The sequence below is a fragment of the Macaca fascicularis genome, chromosome 3, assembly GCF_037993035.2.
Source record: "Macaca fascicularis isolate 582-1 chromosome 3, T2T-MFA8v1.1".
Lineage (NCBI taxonomy): Eukaryota > Metazoa > Chordata > Mammalia > Primates > Cercopithecidae > Macaca > Macaca fascicularis.
Window position 1 is genome coordinate 191,500,865 of NC_088377.1, and position 19,519 is coordinate 191,520,383.

At 52.7% G+C, this 19,519-nt stretch overlaps 1 protein-coding gene across 19 annotated transcripts in view; it reads left to right on the forward strand.

Annotated features, from left to right (window-relative positions):
• The window catches only part of ZNF862 (zinc finger protein 862), a 29,430-nt gene extending 15,882 nt beyond the window's left edge, over positions 1 to 13,548 (forward strand). For 5 of the 19 annotated variants that reach the window (XM_065542757.1, XM_065542754.1, XM_045388158.3 and 2 more), the window contains 4 exons: positions 2,531 to 2,623; positions 5,566 to 5,670; positions 6,525 to 8,639; positions 10,245 to 13,548. In XM_065542757.1, coding sequence (XP_065398829.1) covers positions 2,531 to 2,623; positions 5,566 to 5,670; positions 6,525 to 8,639; positions 10,245 to 10,417 — 2,486 coding nt within the window. In that variant the 3' untranslated portion in view covers positions 10,418 to 13,548. The remainder of the gene's footprint in view (positions 1 to 2,530; positions 2,624 to 5,565; positions 5,671 to 6,524; positions 8,640 to 10,244) is intronic. The other 14 variants (XM_074036322.1, XM_074036321.1, XM_065542755.2 and 11 more) reach the window with 7 other exon arrangements.
• The last annotated feature ends 5,971 nt before the right edge of the window (positions 13,549 to 19,519 follow it).

Below are 19,519 nucleotides of genomic sequence, written 5' to 3' on the forward strand. Positions count from 1 at the left end.
ATACAAAAAATTAGCCAGGCGCAGTGGCAGGCGCCTGTAGTCCCAGCTACTCAGGAGGCTGAGGCAGGAGAATGGCGTGAACCCGGGAGGCGGAGCTTGCAGTGAGCGGAGATCGCGCCACTGCACTCCAGCCTGGGCGACAGAGCGAGACTCCGTCTCAAACAAAACAAAACAAAACAAAAAAACAAAACAAAACAAAACAAAAAAACAAAATGACAGTCCCCTGTCCCACCTTTCTCTTTTACGAAGTCCTCTTCCCCAGAATCTTGTAGCTGTTTCTTCCAGTAATTTGCCGCATTCTTTCTAAATAACGTATGTGGACATCATCTTAGAGGGGATGGACTCCAGCAGGACGTGCTCATAAAACAGTTGCATCCTCCCGCTCACCACTGAGCATGTCAGCTCTGGGGGCCTTTTCTTTCTCACCCTCTGGGTTCAATCTAGGCAGGGCCCAGAACTTTTTCTTGTCACACTCAAATAACATAAAATCTTCCTGGTCTAATTTCAATGAGTGCAATGCCTGGTACAAAACTCTTCAAAAGTGTCCTGATCAAAAAAAGACTGAGTAAGGCCAGCAAACTACCTCAATTAAAAGAGACTGAAGAGGGGTGACAACTTGAGTGCATGATGCTAGGACAGATGCTGGGCTACAGAGACATTTTGGGGACAAGTGAAGAAATTTAGTGTGAACTGTAGATTAATAATAGTATGATATCAGTGTTGAGTTTCCTGGTTTTGATCATTATAACTCTGGTTGTATAAGACACCTTTGCTTTCTGCTGCCCCATTTCAAATGACTGCAGACTCATGTATTATCTCACAGCTCTGCAGGTCGGGAGTCCAGGTGGGCCTGACCAGGTTCTCTGCTTAGGGTCTTAGCCCAAACCAAGGGGCGGACAGGCAGGCTCCTGTCTGGAGGCTCTGAGCTCACTTACGCTGTTGCCGGAATCTAGCTCCTTGTGATTCTCCTGCTGCCTGTCAGCGGGGAGCACTCTTAGCCCAGAGGCTGCTCTCGGGTGCTTCCCTGTGGCCCCCTCCGTGCTCAGGCCGGCAGCAGTGTGTGGAATCGTCATGTGCTTTGAAGCTCTGACTTCCCGGTCTGCTGCCAGCTGAGAACAGCACCAGCTTTTAAAGAGCTGTGTAACTAGGTCGGCACCACCAGCTAATCTCCCTTTGCTGTGCAAGGTAACGTGATGACAGTGTGACCTCTCATCCTGTTCAGAGTGCCCTCACCTCAAGGGGAAGGGGTTAAGCCAGGGTGAGGGCCCTGGAGCCCATGTTCGAATCCCACCTACCACCTGTTAAAGGGTCCTTTTTTGTTGGGCAATACACATGAAGTACTTAGGAATAAGGGGGGCATGCAAACAATTTACTCTCAAATAGTTCACAAAAATATTGTAGCTATATGTATAGACCGAGCAGGGGAGCGTGCCTGTGAGCTCACAAGCATGCCAGAATACATGGGGCAAAATGTCAATGATTGGAGTTCCTTGTGTTGTTCAATCTTTTCTGTAAATTTGAAATTATATCAGAAATTTACCAAAAGGAAAATTTAGGAAACAAAAGCCCCGTCTCTGTGTTGTGGCGGAAAATCTGGACTTCACTTAACACTCGATTCTTGCCTTCCCCGCCTCAACCTGCTGCAGGTGTGGAATCTGGACCCATGCCATAGGAACACCGGGGCTCCTCTTCTCCCACCCCCTGCTGGTTTCCGAATTTCTGACTCATCCTCAGTGGGAATGGCATTGGTGGGTGGGTGGGAGAGGTGTGAGAAAGGTTTCACTTGACATGTAATCTGACACCAGCTACTTAGAGCCTAGTCCTTTAAAGCTGGTTTTCTTGTTTGGGCGTTTGTGGGTTCTGCAATACCCCTGGCCAGGCACTGAGACCCTCTCGCTTGCAGTTACCTGGACATGGGTGAACGTCTGCCCTGGCAGCCTGTCCATATAGGCACCTTCACAGGGGAGCATCACACCAGTAGCCAGCCGTCACGGGCAGGCCCCACAGACAACGCCAGGCCTCTTCTCATTCCCCATGTGGCCCACATCTGAACCATGGGAGCACTTCCAGACCTTGCGCTGTCACAGATCTGGGCGTGTAGGCCATTCTCCACATGGCCACCTCCAAGGCACCCCGTGGCTACTTTAGTCTTACCCAGGCCTGGACTGGTGGCCCCTCACAGCTCCCAGAGATACAGGTCAGGTTAAGGGAAAGGGCACACCCACCGCTCCCCATAGTCAGAGAGAGAGGCTCACAATACCTTTGACAATGCTTTCCAGAGACATCCCTGGTGCCCAGCTTCCTGGCTCCTTCAGGCTCAGCTCTGTGACTCCTCTCGATGGGTGCAGGGTGGAGCCACAGCCCCCGGCCCTCAGCCATTCTCTTTCCAGGTCATGTGTCTGTGTCTGACTTTGGAATGCAGAAGAGCTGGCTCCTACTTTTGGAGGCTTTCAGCCAGAGCAGGCATCCAGAATCACACTTTAATACCCTGTGGCCTATGTTTATTCTATTCCTGATTTATTGATTTTAGATATTCTGTTGATTCCTACTGTGGAAGATGGAGATACGGCCCTGTTACATCACCTGGGCCCCCACTTCTCTTCCCTCCATCCTCTCAGAACAGGTACATCATACTTTTTTGGTTAAATTAGTATCAATTATTTGCCCAGTTATGATTATGTATGATTTACTGCTGAACAAGGTGGTGCATTGTGATGGTGTTTCCTTCATTGTCGGACTCTTCCCCCTCGAATTGGAAAATTTTTTCTTTTTTATTTTTCTCTTTCTTTACCCTCATGAGTTCTTCCCAGACTCTCCAGTGGAATTATAAAACTCCTCCGAAGAGTCTTTTCCACGTGATGGGACATCCTGTGATCTCTCCATTTCATTCTTTCTCTGGAGACTTCGCTCCCAGGGTCTTCTCCTCCCCTGCTCTGTCTAACCTAGGCAGCCTTTAGGCCTGCGGCACACCTGTGCTCTGAGATGTGCCTTTTCTCTCCCCCATTTCCCGAGTCTGTCTCTTCTTTTGTGGTTGACATCTTCATCTTGTTCGTGTACGTCTTCCAGTGGCTTCCTAAGGAAGGGTGCAGGGGAGGCCTTCTTTCTGTGATGCATCCTGTCTAAAAACATCCTATTCTTCCCTCACGATTCAGTGATAACTTGTTTGGGCCTAGGATTCTAGGCTGGAAATATTCTTCCTCAGCATTCTGAAAGCATTGCCCTTTTAGGTTTTATGGGTGCTGTTGAGAGGTCTAGTGCCTTCTTATTTCAGAATCTTTGAACACGACTTAATTGTTCTACTCCAAAAGCTTTTGAAATTGATTTCAGTTTTCTCAGATTTTTAATGATATGTCTTGATGTTTTATATAAAGTGTGTTTTTAATCTTTTGTTTTGGGTATCTGGTGTTTCTCTTCCTTGTGGAAACTGGTCTTTTCCTGTTTGGGAAAATTTTCTTGTAGGATTTCCTCCTATCTATTTTCTCTTTTCTTTCTTCCAGAAACTCCCTTCTATTAGTTCGATATCGGACTTCCTGGATTGAGTCTTTGGTTTTCTGTGTGTTTCTTTTTCTCCTATTTTCTGCTTTTATCTTTTCTATACTACTTTCTTGGACATTTCCTCCAGTTTATTTTCTGACGATACTATTTGTTTTTTATTCTATTGGGTTTTTTTTTTTAGTTTCTAAGCACTCTTATTGCCTCTTTCATGAATGGCTATCATGACTTTTCTTTCTTGGGAATATTAATTCTCATTATTTTGAAGTTTTGTTTTGCTTCCTGCTGTATTTCAAGTTCTTTTAAATCTTTTCCTACTTGTTTTGGTTTCTCTCTTTCATGTTAGAGGCTTTTCTTAAATAATTTTTTCCAGGTTCATTCCTATGTAGAAGTAAGCCTTTACAAATGGGCTGGAAGCCCTGTGCATGGTTGTAGGCCTGTGCGTGGCTGGGAAGCATCAAGAGTAGGTTTCACTTTCCACTGTAGGGTGACCAGCTGTAAACCCAGATGTCTTACTGAAGAACCCACAAAAGTCAGTGTCCATAGATCTTTTGAGGGGAGAGGGAAGGGCAATTCCATTTTTCCGAAGAAAACGCTTCCTGTCTCTTGTTTGGAGGGTATGATAAGCCCAGCCAGCATTCTTGGAGTCGAGCACCGCACCCCTCAGTCCATAGACATGACTCAGTCTCCCTGCTTTCAGTATGCACCACCCCTTCACCTTTCTGTGTACGTGGTATCTGGGATCTGGAGCCTTTCTGGGTAAGTTTTTCTGTAGACCGAACCTCTATTCTCCTCTGGGGTGTGGTGGTGGTGGTTCCTGGTTTCCTGGCATAGGTAAGAGGATCTGGGATTGATCAGATCTCTGTCAGACTTGAGCCAGTCCACTGCTCCCGCCCATTCCCCACCCACCACCTTCTCCCATATCTGGTGCCTGCAGTTTCTGAATCTTTCTGGGATTCTCTGGTACCAGCCAACTTGCTTCTCCTTGTTAACCCATCTGTAGGCATTTGGTGTTCAGCTCTGTTCGTTTCTCTCTCTTTTGTCTCCTTTCCTTCCAAAAAATGGATTTGCATTCCTAATCCAATTTCTCTTGGTCTTATACCTCATTTTGTTATTATTATTCCTTTGACCTCATTTTAGAGATATTTTAAGAAGAATATATGTTCAATCTAACACACTTTAGTAATTTACTTATTTATATTTTTATTAGTAAATACGTAGATATTCACACACACATATATGTATCATTATATATATAAATATATTCAAATGATCCAAAGATGAATGGTGGGAACCAGCCTCCCTTTTCCCTTGTCCTTCAGTTCCTCTCCAGGAGCACCCACAGGCCCAGTTGCTCGTGTGGCCCTCCACAGAAAGTTTATGCACACATTCACACAGACATGCACAAAAGCATGATGTAGATAGTGATGGATTTTATTTTCAATAGAGGAAATGGTTTATTTGCATACCCCTGAACAATATTCCTATTTTAAGTAAAGGGCAGTGCTTAATCCAAAGACCCAAATCTCCTTTAGTCAGATTTCAGGCTCCATTGCAGATGGTAGGTATTTCGGGGGGCCTCCAAGTGCCCCTTTCAAAAACCCATGTAGTTGGTCACCTTCACAGAGGCCGGGCAGAGGGGCACATAGGTGGGCCAGCTGTGGGGACAGAGGGGCATATGCGTGGGCCAGCTGTGGGGGCAGAGGGGCACATGTGTGGGCCAGCTGTGGGTGGGACCTTCCACTTCTCACATGGCTGCTGCTTCCCCTCCTGCTTAGTCCCTATGGTTCTTCCTGTTTCTACCCTTCCCCCTCTGGTGTGTATGGCTGGCCCGTGGCTCCCAGGGCTGGCCCATGGATCTGTGGAAGTCCCATCCTAGCTGAGGGGTGCCCCTCCCCTTACTGCCTGTTTGGCACTCTGGGTTTGCGCTCCGCCTGCCCTTGGCCGACTAGACTTTGTAAGGACAGAACCCAGAGACACCTCTGTGTATTTCAGGGGCTGGGTCTAGCTTGAGAGGGCTACTCGACTTGGCCACAGCAGTGACATCAGCATGATTCTTCATCCTTGCCACAGGACCTGCTGCTGCCAAGCCAGACTTGATCTCCAAACTGGAGCGGAGGGCTGCACCCTGGATCAAGGACCCAAATGGGCCAAAGTGGGGGAAAGGTCGTCCTCCAGGTGAGTCTAAACCTACAGCCTTCTGAAGGACGTGCCAGGGCCCAGGCGGCTATGATGAGTCAAACAGCATGAGCTCAGCCGTGTCCATCCAATGGGGGCCGATTGGGCACCAAGCCTGGCAGGAGGCCCTGGGTAGACAAGATGAAAAAGCAACTAACCCTGCCCACAGAGTGTAGAGTAGTCTGGGAAAGTGGGAAAAAACAGGTCCTTTTGTAAGCAGAAGTGCTGATGGAGGCTGTGGCAGAGCTGGTGGGAGCAGGTATGTGGGAACACTGATCTCGAGGAGCCAGGGGACCCATCTGTGAGCCTCTCATCCCTTCTCCCTCCTTCTCCAGTGCTCAGTGACAGCACCATTGGTTTGTGAGAATTTGTTGTCTTGCGTATCTCAATCAGTAACTTCTTGGCTTGTAGCTGCTACACTTACTTCTGTACCTAATTCTTTCTGAGGCTCGTAAAAGACTTGGCAGGTGTTTAACCTATTCCATTGTGGAGCCTCACACGAGAGTGAAAGCCACTTGCTTATCCAACAGTCTCTGTGGCCAAGGGGGTTAATTGAACTTACTGGTATCTGGTGTCACATGATCCCAGGGTAGCTGTGTGGATAGGGTGGTTGGGGTGCTGGTGAAAGAACCCACAAGGATTAGCAACAACTCTGAGAGAGCCAGATTAACTTTCATAGGTAAGAATGGGGGAGGGTTTAAGTGGACGCCACTAATGATCTCTAGAAAGAAGGATTGCACTCATCTTTTCTGCCTTACTTAAGGGATACTTATTAAATTTGGGGGTGTCTTAGCTGATAGAAGACTGCAGAGTCCTGGGTAGCAGAACCAAGCATGATTTAATTTTCTCCAAAGGGAACAAGAAGATGGTGGCAGTGAGAGAGACAGACACACAGGCCTTGGCTGCAGACTCTGCGTTGCTTCCAGCCTCTCCCGTGGAGGCCCGTGCCTCCTGCTGCAGTCCCAGCATTTGTGAAGGAGAAGGAGATGGACCTAGGAGAATCAAGAGGACATATAGGCCCCGTTCCATTCAGAGGTCATGGTTTGGGCAGTTCCCATGGTTAGTCATTGACCCCAAAGAGACCAAACTCTTCTGCTCAGCCTGCAAAGAAAGACCTAATCTCCACGACAAATCATCTCGGTTAGTCAGAGGTTATACGGGGCCTTTTAAAGTGGAGACTTTAAAATACCATGAAGTCAGCAAAGCCCACAGGCTGTGTGTGAACACGGTTGAAATCAAGGAAGACACTCCTCACACTGCCCTCATTCCAGAGATCTCCAGCGACCTCATGGCCAACATGGAGCACTTTTTCAATGCCGCCTACTCCATCGCATACCACTCAAGGCCCCTGAATGACTTTGAGAAGATCCTGCAGCTCCTCCAAAGCACCGGGACCATGATATTAGGCAAGTACCGCAATCGCACAGCATGCACTCAGTTCATCAAGTACATCTCGGAGACCCTGAAGAGGGAGATCCTGGAGGACGTGCGGAACTCGCCCTGCGTGAGCGTGCTGCTGGACAGCTCCACCGACGCCTCCGAGCAGGCCTGCGTGGGGATTTACATCCGCTACTTTAAACAGATGGAGGTGAAAGAGTCCTACATCACTCTGGCCCCTCTCTGCAGTGAGACAGCAGACGGCTACTTCGAGACCATCGTTTCTGCCCTGGATGAGCTGGACATCCCCTTCCGGAAGCCTGGCTGGGTGGTGGGGCTGGGAACGGATGGCTCAGCCATGTTGAGCTGCAGAGGAGGCCTTGTGGAAAAGTTCCAGGAGGTCATCCCGCAGCTGCTGCCTGTCCACTGTGTGGCCCACCGGCTGCACCTGGCTGTGGTGGATGCCTGCGGGAGCATCGATCTGGTGAAGAAGTGTGACCGGCACATCCGCACCGTCTTCAAGTTTTATCAGTCGTCAAACAAGAGGCTGAACGAGCTGCAGGAAGGTGCAGCGTCTTTGGAGCAGGAGATCATCCGCCTGAAGGATCTGAACGCAGTCCGCTGGGTGGCCAGCAGGAGGCGCACGCTGCATGCGCTGCTCGGAAGCTGGCCCGCCCTGGCCAGGCATCTCCAGAGTGTGGCGGAGGCTGGGGGCCAGATTGGGCACCGGGCCAAGGGGATGCTGAAGCTCATGCGCGGCTTCCACTTTGTCAAGTTCTGCCACTTCCTGTTGGACTTCCTGAGCGTTTACAGGCCTCTGTCCGAGGTGTGCCAGAAGGAGATCGTGCTGATTACAGAGGTGAACGCCACGCTGGGCCGGGCCTATGTGGCACTGGAGAGCCTCCGTCACCAGGCGGGGCCCAAAGAGGAAGAATTCAACGCCAGCTTCAAGGATGGGCGGCTCCACGGCATCTGCTTGGACGGACTGGAGGTAGCGGAACAGCGGTTCCAGGCAGACAGGGAGAAGACGGTCCTGACCGGGATCGAGTACCTCCAGCAGAGGTTCGACGCAGACCGACCCCCACAGCTCAAGAACATGGAGGTGTTTGACACCATGGCCTGGCCAAGCGGGATCGAACTTGCCAGTTTTGGGAATGATGACATTCTCACCCTGGCCAGGTATTTCGAGTGCTCCCTCCCAACAGGATACAGTGAGGAAGCTCTGCTGGAGGAGTGGCTGGGCCTGAAAGCCATCGCCCAGCACCTTCCGTTCTCCATGCTCTGCAAAAACGCCCTGGCCCAGCACTGCCGCTTCCCCCTGCTGAGCAAGCTCATGGCCGTGGTGGTCTGTGTGCCCATCTCCACATCCTGCTGTGAGCGGGGGTTCAAGGCCATGAACCGGATCAGGACTGATGAGAGGACCAAGCTCTCCAATGAGGTGCTCAACATGCTCATGATGACGGCTGTGAACGGCGTGGCCGTCACAGAGTACGACCCTCAGCCCGCCATCCAGCACTGGTTCCTGACCTCCTCAGGCCGGCGTTTCAGCCATGTCTACGCCTGTGCCCAGGTGCCAGCCCGCTCCCCTGCAAGTAAGTACACGTGGCAGAGCTCCCCCAAGGCAGGGGAATCTTGCCCTCCAGCCCTGTGCTGAGCCAGAGGCCAAGAAGACAGGACTGCAGGTGCCTGTGGAGCTTCTGTCATGCGCCCACCCATTTGCTAGGCCAGTGGGTACTCGATGCGTGACGTCCACCCTCCAGGACCTTGTGCCCCTGGCAGGGAGATGACACACTTGTGCTCTAGGCAGCAGAGCTTAGTGCAGAGAGCATGCATTTATAGAGCCTGTCTGCCCTGGTGACAGTGCTGTGCTGGCTCTGCCCCCAACTGGCTGTGTGGCCTTGGGCAAGTTTATCCCCTTATGCCTTGGTTTCTCATTTGCCAAATGAGTGGTGCATGTAAAGCACTCAGGACAATGCCTGGCAGGTGGTGTAAACGGCGCTAGTTAAAGGTCAGGACCACTGCTGGGAGTAAGGAGAGGGCTGACCAGCCCCAAGCAGCGCCATCACATTCTAAGTGGGGCTGATTGACTCTGGACTGGGCAGGAATTTTCAAGAGGGAAGAGGTCCACGTGGCTGTGGAGGAGGTGAGATGCGGAGGAGATGGTGGGGCTTTCAGGCAGGAATCTCACAGGGCAGGGGAGAACAGAAACAGCCTCTCTGGACCGGAGGGCTAGGGTCAGGGACTTGCTTGAGGGGGAAGCTGTATTCGAAGGGAGGGAAAGTTACTGAAAGCCGCAGACAAGAAATGTTCTGTCTTCAGGTAGTCACTGAAAACCAAAGAAAATATGCCGGTTGTTGGGGTTCTGCAGACCACTCATAGTCACTTGACAAGGATGGAGCAGTGTTCTCTCTCCTGGCGTCTCTAGCTGGTCTCCTTCCAGCTGTTGCTGCTCCCAGTTTTCACCTCTGAGTCTGTGGTCATCAGAAATGGGACTAGGTCTCATGGTTGACAGAGGGTCTGTAGGAAGCAGGGTGGCCCTGAAGCCACAGTAGGGCCGGTGAGGAGAAAAAAAGAGACCCTTCACTGATAAGGAAAAGGGAGAACCGAGAGAGGGCTGGGTGAGCCCCTCACCCAGGCATTTGTTGAGTGAGTTGCTCTGTGTCCAGCCCTGTGGGTGCTAAGGAGAAAAAAATGATTGTCAGGTGTGCCCTGGAGCAAGTTACTCTTTCTACAGGGAAAATGAGACCAGCACAGATTGGTCCAAACACTACCAAACTACGCACTGATGCCTCCTTCCAGGCAGGGCTCTCAGCCTCAGCATTGTTGACACTGGTGCTGGGTAATCTTGGTTGGGGGGTCCTCCTGTTCACTGTGGGAACTTGAGCAGCATCCCTGGCCTCTACCTATTAGATACCGACTGGATACCAGTAGCACACCCCCCATTTGTGACAACAAAAATCATCTCCAGACATTAGCAAATGGTCCCTGGGGAACAAAATCACCCCCAATTGAGATCCCCTGTCTTAGGATAAAAGAATGAACGGAGCAGGAACAGATGCGGGCTGCAAAGAGCAGTCCCGGTCCTGTCTCCCGTCTGTCCCGCCAAGCTTTTCTCACCAAACAGCCCCTGGGCGAAGTCGGATGTGGAAGGCAGTCACTGTCGGTCAGTCTAATTGCCTTCTCCTTCCTCCCCACAGGCGCCAGGCCCAGGAAGGAGGAGATGGGAGCCCTCTATGTGGAGTCTGGGAGCCAGAAGCCACCCATCGTGCCCTCCAGGGCAGCAGTGGAGGTTCTGAAGGACTGTATCATGGAGCCTCCCGAGAGACTCCTGTACCCCCACACCAGCCAGGAGGCCCCCGGGATGTCCTGAGGGACAGGGAGTCCTTGGGACTGCCTTGGAGACACCTCTGGGATCACTGGGACAGGCTCTGCAGATTCTAGGCTGCCCTAGGATCTTCTGCTGGTGGCGATGGTCTCTAAGCACCAGGAAGTGGGCCGTGGCGTCCCGGAGCAGCAGGGGTATTAGGAGGTGCATGACCTGTTTCCTGAGGCCCATTCAGCACAGCCATGCCTCACAGCACACAAATGTGCCAGAAGGTTCTAGATCTCAAGTTCATTTTTAAGGTGCTCCAGAAAATAACCCCATCATGAAAGGTTTCAGCCCCTGAGTTCTGGTGGCAAGAGGACTGTCCTGGTGGGGGAGACTGTTGGACATCCCTGGGGAATGTTCCAGGGAGGCTGCCCACAGCCTAGTGAGAATGGGAAAGGCCACTTTGTTAGAGGGGAGGCTGACTCTGCTCTAGGGACAGCTGGCCTGGCTGCAGGAGCCCCCAGAGGCATTGTTCTGGGACTTCCTACCCTGGCTCCCGCAGCAGAAACAGTGAGGCCTCGATCTCGTGCGGATCTGTACCTCTTCCCAGGGCTTCCTTCAGGGCGAAACAATCACAAGCCCTTTGCACAGAGCACCCAAGAAAGTTCTCTTCCTGCAGCTCCAGATGGTAGAGCTGGGGCTCTTCTGGCAGGGGGTCTGGTGCTTCCCGCAGAGCCCAGCCACGTTTGACCTGTGGCACGCCCGGCCCGGTTTCCTCAGGAGAGGATGGGACCAAGTTGGAGTTGGGAGGCTTGGGATGCAGCCCCAGCTCTGCTGCAGGCAGTGGTCTGATTAATCCCTTCCTCTTTTCTGTGCCTCAGTTTCCCTCTCCATGAAGTGGCAGCAGAGAATCCAAGTGCCTGCTGACTCCCCACCTGCCCTAGGATTAGTGAATGAGAGCCTCGGGCTCCTTGAAAGACCTCTGACTGCAGTGTGGACTTATCTGCCTTCCACCCCATCCTCCTCCTTAGTGGGACAGGTAGGAATTTGTCTCCAAAGTCCTTGTTGTAGGAGTTGCTCTCTGAATGCACCATCTGCCTGACAGGCTAGTCCACTCTTCTCCGAGTTGCCCTGGGGACTCTGCACCAGGATCGCCAGGGCCCACTGAGACATCCCGGAATGGGGACTCAGTGACAAGGGCTTTGAACAAGCTCCTCCAGGGTCTGTGGGCCTGCTCCCGCTTCAGAACCACAGAAGCACCGCCCTAGAGGCACAGAGGGGCTTCCGGCACTGCTAGGTTCACACCCTCCTTGCCCATCTTCCACCTAAAGCGAAGCACTTTTCCTTCCGGGGCAGCTCCATCTTGGCAGGCTCAGGAGGCCGCTTATCAGGAGGGGGATGATTTTGTCTAGGTTCTGCCTTCCTTAACCATGGGCAGGAAATAAGGAAAGTCAGCACGCAGGGCTTCTCTGCCCTGCCTGACACTTGTTTTAAACAGGCAGGAAGTGGGTGCCATCCATCCCAGCTTGCTTGCTGCCTGGCTCAGGCAGGTCCTGTGCTGTGCTGCAGGCCCCTGTGGGTGGGCCCTTTCTCCATAATCTGCTGCTTCCCATTTCCAGGGTAGATGCTGGCATCTGAGCACCTGAGTCCCTTCCTATTCCCAGGGTAGAAGCTGCCGTCTGAGTACCCTTCCCATTTCCAGGGTAGATGCTGGCATCTGAGCACCTGAGTCCCTTCCTATTCCCAGGGTAGAAGCTGCCGTCTGAGTACCCTTCCCATTCCCAGGGTAGATGCTGGCGTCCAAGCCCCTCCCCAGTACTGCAGGTGCCCTAGTACCCCATATGCCCCTTCATCCCCCACCCCAGCACTTAGCCTCAGCACTGTTGTTTTCCTGCCGTTTTCAGTTCTAGTCAGGAATTCCTTTCTTGCTTTCTGCCTTTGACCTGTGGAAACGTCTCCCAGCCCTGTGGGTCTGGCGGTCAGAGGCACCCCTCAGGCCTGTGGTGCGGGAGCTCTGGGAGGTGTTACTATCCACGTGGCTAAGACATGCACAGGCCTCCCTCTCTCCATCACCGTCTCCATGGGTGTTCAGGAACTTGCCCAGGTCAGGCACTGTGGATGTGAACTGGTGGAAGGGGAGGGAGAAAGGCTTTTTTAGGTGGGGCTGTAGCCTCTTCCCTACCCACAGGGATTCCACATCAAGGTGCTGTTCCAGCACACACGCTTCCCGTGGCCTCTTCATCCTTGAAGAATCTCTCAGAGCAGGGGGCCATCCTGTGAGCAGCCGTGAGTGGGTCTCTGTGGGAGCAGTTCTGGAGCTGAGGTGGAAGCCAGGGGAAGCCCCTCGCCCTCTCCACGTCAGCATCAGCGTGCTCCGAGGACACCATCCAGTGCCTTCCTTAGGTGGTGGGAAAAGCGGTCCCCTTGCAGCGGGGCCACTGAGAACACTACCCGATTTCTCGAGGGGCGCAGGCCTGCTCCGTTCCCCTTTGTCAGCCAATGACCAAGAAGGAAGAAGATGACTGCCGTCTCATTCCTGAACTTCCTCATTCAGGACTCCCGTGGAAACACAGTGAGCGCCCTTATCCGAGGCCCCGGCCCAGGCCGGCCCCTTTGCTTTGTTTGGAGAGGCTGGCTGAGTTTTGGCCCCTAGTGCCCAGAGACCCCCTTGTTGGAGAGGCTTCCTGTTCATGCCTCACAAGAAGAAGAACCACAGGGCTCTGGGAGTGGAAGGAGCACGCACTCCCGCTTTGGCTGGAGTCCCAGCGCTTGTCGCCACCTTCCTCCTTGCCTGTAGTCTTGACAGCATCCGTATGTACGTGTTCTGGCATTTCCCCCCCCCTCCCTGATGACTGATGCCCACCGGGTCTGACATTCCAAGTAACCAGTATGTAACTGGTAGTTTGATCCCAGTAGCCATAGCGACTCCAGGTGGGAGAGAGGGAGCCAGCCCCCTGTCCTGGAAGATACCTTAGAGTGTGTGACCACGCTCCAGAACCTTGCTTCTCTCTCCTGCAGAGGGTGGGTTTCTGGGGTGCTAAGTACCTACCAGAACAGCGTGGAGGGGCAGGTACACTAACTGGCCCAGGGATGTTCTCTCCTCCATTTTCAAAGATGAAAGGAGGTTTTAAAGACCATGTTTGATTCCTAACCTTTTGCTACCTGAATAAAGCAGAGTCTATTTCAACACATCTCTGTCTTGTGTGTCCCTAAGCAAGGACCAGGAGCTCGGAGAAGTGGACGGAACGAGCTCTGCCCTCGCTCAAGAGGGGACAGGGCCAGGAACAGAGGTGGGCAGGGGAAGTGCCTGTGTGTTCACCTGGTTTTTGTCTTTCAGTTTCTTTCCTCTCTAGTCCTTCATAGTGAGCTCAATCATTTTTGCCAGATACAAGGCAGAGATGAGAGTTGGCTGTTTGGTGAGTTATAATTAAGGGCTTGGCTGCCTTTTCTGGAGTACTGTATAGTTTACATAGTGCTTTCACATACATGATCTAATTTGGTTTACTGAAATTAAAAAGTTAGACTTTGAAGGAAAAAACATCGATTTCCACCAGTAGTAAAAGCTGCTGCATCAGACCTGTCACTCAACAACGCTCCTTGAGGCCTAACTCCTGAGATCCCTCTGGCGAGCCCTTGCGGCCCCACATCCTCTGCGCGGCATGCTCCCACGGGACTGCAGCAAAGGTTTCAGAGACTCGGGATACAGCCAGATCTCTTTGGTGAGGAGACTCAATCTTACTCGAGTGTATGTGATTTTTTTAAAAAAGACATTGAAACAACTATCGAAGCAGAGGCACAGGCAGCAAGGCTTTGGGTTTGTGACTGGGAATCCGTGCGGCCTCCATGCGGTGAACACCTGACCCCATGGTGGGGGTGAACAGGGTCTCCTTGACCCCTTCAAGGAAGATGGATTTCACTAGGGGAAGCACAGTGCCGGTAGCCTCCACGCTCAGGCTGGGGAGGGTAGGCTCCCAGGGAGGTAGCTCCCAGCGCAGCCTCTTCCATCACTCCAGCCGGAGCTAGAAGGAGAGAAGCAAGCTGAGGCTCTGGAAGGTGCTGCACTCCTGCCTTTCTTTTTCCCAAGGGTCCTCTTGACATCCGGAGTGCAGTCAGCAGGCCTTTCCGAGTGGGCTGGCTGCCTCAGATGCCTCAGCCCCTGTTGCTGGGGACGCTTCGGTGGGGCCTCCTCACTGTGGGCCTTCTCTTGGGTCAGTGTGATCCTCATGTCCCTTTCCCATGCCAGCGACACTCGTGGGCTTCATGTGGCTGGCCTCTGCTCCCAGGGCTCTGGAGATGCTGCCTCTGACTGCACCTCCTGCCACGCTGGCACCTGTGTGGCCACTGCTCCCCTCTGCGCCTGGGAATAGCTGCCCAGAGACTTCCTGTTTTGAACCTTTTGCGTTGCGCAGGCAGCCAGCAAGTGCCCTGGCACTCACAGCAACAGAAGGGCCCTGCAGTGCTGCGGCGGTGCTGGTGAGCCCAGATAACCTGAGGGGCGCAGACACACTGGGCACACTCCAGACAGGTGCAGGCCTCTGGGTAGTGACAGTTCGCAAGTGTTCCGTGGTCCTGGGCCCTGCACAGGCTTCTTGGCAGCCAAGAGAGGCTGTGTCTGCGTTTAATGTGCACACCTGAAAAAGCGGCCCCTCACCGCCTAGGCAGTGTCCTCCCACATCCCCAGGAGGGTCTTCCTGTGCCATCTGAGGTCCACTTAGTGGGAAGCCTTTGCCACACTAGGACACTTTCAGGGCCACTCTCCCACATGGATGTGCTCATGGATGGCCAGGGCTGTATGGCTCTTGAAGCTCTCCACACACTTGGCACCGATGGATGGCTTTTCCAGTGGAATCTAAAGGACTTGGGCATTCTCAGAGGCCAGTCTGGCCTTGGGGTTTTCCAGCTTCCCAGAAGCCTGCAGAATCATTCTGGGAGGTTCCCAGTTGCCTCCAGAATCATCTTCAGTCTCGTTTCTGACTTTGTTACCAAATTCTGTGGAAGAGAACTCAGATGTGAGCTTAGTGATGGGGACACACTCGTTTTGTTCGGTGTGACCTGCTCAGCCCCCAGCCCCAACGAGATGACGGCTAAGGGCAGCGTCCTGGGGATGCCGCAGCCAGGGCCAAGTGTGGGTCAGCATCCCAACTCAGAGGAGTGGCCCAGTTGGTCTGAGAATACTGAAGTCCCAGAGCCCTGGGTAGGGACTTCCGACCAGCGTTCTTCCTGCTCTCATTCCAACACACGTGAAGGGAATGTCCTGGTCCAGGGAGCCAGGGTTCTCTTGCTGCCATCTGAATAATTCCCTGCAGCAGCCACTGCTGGACAGCAAGCTTGGCAAGCCTTCTTATGCAGAAATCAAAGTCATTTTTATAAAAAGTATCACAGAGTCCCTTATGAAGAGAGCTGGACAGAGCAGGAGCCGACCCTTCCCTGACTGCCCAGTTCAGTGAGCCAGGTTAAATATCTGCCGTCAGCAGCCTGCCATGAGGTACAGTGAGGACCTTCTACTTCATCCCTGCAAGCTGGGTTGTGTCATAAAATGCATACTTTATTTTCCTTCTTCCTGTAGAGAATCAGAAAGCACATGATGGAGGTTTCAGAAAAGGGCTTGTGAGATTGAGCATGTCAGAGCTGAAGATCTGTGGCTGTGAGACATGTCCTCCTGAAAGAGCACACGTGAGCTCGCACAGCCACGGCACCGGGTTACCCTCACCCAGATTGTCCCCTCAGTGTAGCTTGTCTCCAGAGGTTTACACTGTGACCGTGTTTCTCACAGGTTACCCAAGCTCCTGCCGTAACGGCGGGAAACAGAAGTACAAAACCTGAATCCAAACCACAGAAGTGCTAGGACCCAGGAGGCACTAAAGGCTCAATGAATATGGTTACCTTTGTGCCAGAAATGTTCCATCAAGACTCACCTGGCTGAGTGGTAGCTTTCTGGCCTCTGTTGGGGGCTGGGAATTCTTCACCCAAAGCTCACATTCCCTTTCAAGTCTACAAGTGATCTCTGGTTTGGCAGCAGCATGCACCGTAGGGAGAAAGACAGCCGAGCGCCCCTAACCCACACCGAGCACACATAGACCCATGTCAGTCCTGAAGCTGCCTTGTACCACCCGTTTAATGCCCTGGGCTCACCCCATCAATTTGGGACAGGTTGGGTAGATTGTAAACCTAAGAAAGCTCCAGAAACAGGCAGGGCCTGGCATACAGGTAGGAATGTTTATTTCAGGGCAATAACAGGAGTGCCAAGGGCTGATAAAACAGTGCAATTGTCATAATATGTTTTCCCACTGCCAGGGGCCCTTGAAGGAAAAACAGGCTCAACCAGTCACAGAGACAACCATGCTCTAGGTCTAGTTCTCCCTGACCCCACAGGCCAGGAGCGCCCCTATTAGATGGCAAGCAAGTAAGGGGCCAAGGTCCTCACCCAGCAAGACTCCCAGCTCCTAATTCCTTCTTGTCACATCCTGGTACAATTCCTTCTACTCATGGCCACCAGAACAATGGGTGGGAGATAGGTGGTCACATCCTTAAATGTCACAGGCCTTACTTGCAAAGACCTGAGCACAAGCCCTAGGGGTGAGCTGAGAGTGTGGAGGAGACACTGGAGTAGGAAGGAGAAGCCTTGGCCATGTGTTTTGGCTCTTTTACTGATGAGCTGTGTGGGCCTAGGCAAGTTACTTCACTTCTCTGGGCCTCAGTTTTATCACCTGTAAAGCGATAGGATTGCCTCAGAGAGCCTCTAAGATCCCTTTCAGCTAAAAACAAAGTTCTAGAAAATAAATATGTGGTACTGTGGAACTCCGGGGAGCTGTCTGATCGGGTGAATAGTTTACCCATGGAAATGGGGCTCCGGCACAAAGCTGCTCACATCTTCTAGTCAGGCTCCAGGGAACAGCAAGAGCTTGTGGGCCCAGATGAGGCTTTAGTGGTTGGAAAAGGAGCCAGTTCCTGGTTTTAATCCCTTCATGGACCTCAGACTATCACAAAGCTGCCAAACAAATGACACATGCAATCACATGCAAATTAGGACAGAAATGAAACATCAAAAACATGAAAGGAAAGAGAGCTACAGGCTGCTAACATGAGTGGCTGCTCAGACTCAGCACTGCTTTTGCTTCCGGCCAAAGCCAAGACAAAGGAGCAGAGGCAAGAAAGGAAATACATTGCACTCTACAGCTGTCATTTTATACAGAGATTTTTTTTTTTTTTTTCCAGAACAAAATTCAAAAAAGTCCATCTTTTTTGAGCTACGGAACTTTCCTGGTGCTTTTTTTTTTTTTTTTTTTTTTTTTTTTTTTTGAGATGGAGTCTCGCTCTGTCTCCCAGGCTGGAGTATAGTGCTGCGATCTCAGCTCACTGCAAGCTCAGCCTCCCGGGTTTACACCATTCTCCTGCCTCAGCTTCCAGAGTAGCTGGGACTACAGGCGCCTGCCACCACGCCCGGCTAAATTTTTTGTATTTTTAGTGCAGACAGGGTTTCACTATGTCAGCCAGGATGGTCTTGATCTCCTGACCTCGTGATCCGCCCGCCTGGGCCTCCCAAAGTTCTGGGATTACAGGCGTGAGCCACTGCACCCAGCCCTCATGGTGATTTTTTGAAGGCCTCAATCGACAGCCTCTTAACTCTATCTCCTGGATGCCAAGTGCACCCTTATCCTAGGCCAGTGTTCTCAACAATGCACACACTCTGGATGAGAAAGATAACCATTGTTTACAAGCTAGCTAAACTCTCACTTCCTCTAGGGAGTCTTCCTGGATTTCTCCACCCTCTGAATTCTCATAATGGGCATTTGGCTACCTTGATCACAGGGCTCTTAGAACTGTGCTGGCCAGCATTATGATTTTACCAGAATATATCACTCCTCAACTACTTTAGAAACCCCTCGAAGGCTAAGATGGTATTTTATACCTAACAGTTTGGTGTCACCCCACGCCCACCCCCAACATGCATGAATTTAAAGGATGGATAGTGAGGTTTCAACTATGGAACAGAGAAGGGCGGATGTGACTGGTTCTTGCTTTCAGAAAACCGCCAGGAGCACACATCGCTGACGGGGTCAGTGCAAGGGCAGGCACATTTCCCTTCCGCATCACGTGGGGACTGCGCCTCCCCATGTCATGAAGCCAGGGAATATGTGTGGCCGGCTGCTTAGGGTAGCACTTGTTGCCAGAGACAGCGCCTGGAGGCCACTGGTCTGTAAAAGGGATCTCTACAGAAGATGCGGATTTTTGATTGCCACAGAAGGGATATGTGAGATCCAAACGCCCAAGGAGGAAAGCAGGCTCTGAAGTCTCTTCCAGCCCTGATGGAACAAACTACCGAGCCTTATTATGCTAGGTGTTTTCCACATGCCTATTCATTTAATCCTCCAGGAACCTTGTAAGAACGGCCATCCCATTTTATATTTAAACAAACTGTAGCTACTGACGCAAGGAGTCAGGGATCTAATCCCAAAGCCTCTGCCGGGTTCGCTACAGATGGATGTCCGCGAGGATGCCAGGCCTCCGCCTCCCGCCGGGTGTCTGAACGCCGGCTCGGCCGGTCCAACCTCATTCCGCTTCCCGCCACCGAGACGCGAAGCCCCCGCCTGCCCCCAAACGTCTCTGCGCCGCTGGCGCCTTTCTGGCTCCACCGCCTCCGACCCCAGGCCCCGGTCCCCGCCCGCCGCTCCGCTTGTCCTGGGAGTGAGGAGAACGCGTGCCGAGGACCCGGCCAGTAGGTCGGCGGGCACCGCCCTCCCGCTGCGTCTCTGAGGGCGAGGCCATTGCTCCCGCGTCAGACCCCCGCTTGGCCGTCAGGTCCGGGGCGGCCCAGGCTGCGGGTCCGCAGGGCGCTTCGGGCCGAGCCGGCGGGGCGCGTACAGGCAGAGAACGCCCCGAAGACCGCTGGGGTGGGATCCCAAGCTCCAGGGGCCTTTGGAAATAAGAATGCGGCATGACGTTGGCTGTGTGGGCTCGGGGCGGACGCGGACCCTACAAGCTCATGGCCGAACCCAGACGGCCTCACCCCGTCAACCTCGGCGTTTCTCTCGGTCCGCGGCCCCGCTCAGCCAATCAGCGAGTGGGCTCCTAGGCAGGTCTTGAGTGACAGCGCAGCGGGCTGGGTCCGGAGGTGCGCGTGCGCGGACCGGCCCGGCTGATCGCTTCGGGCGCTCGACTCCT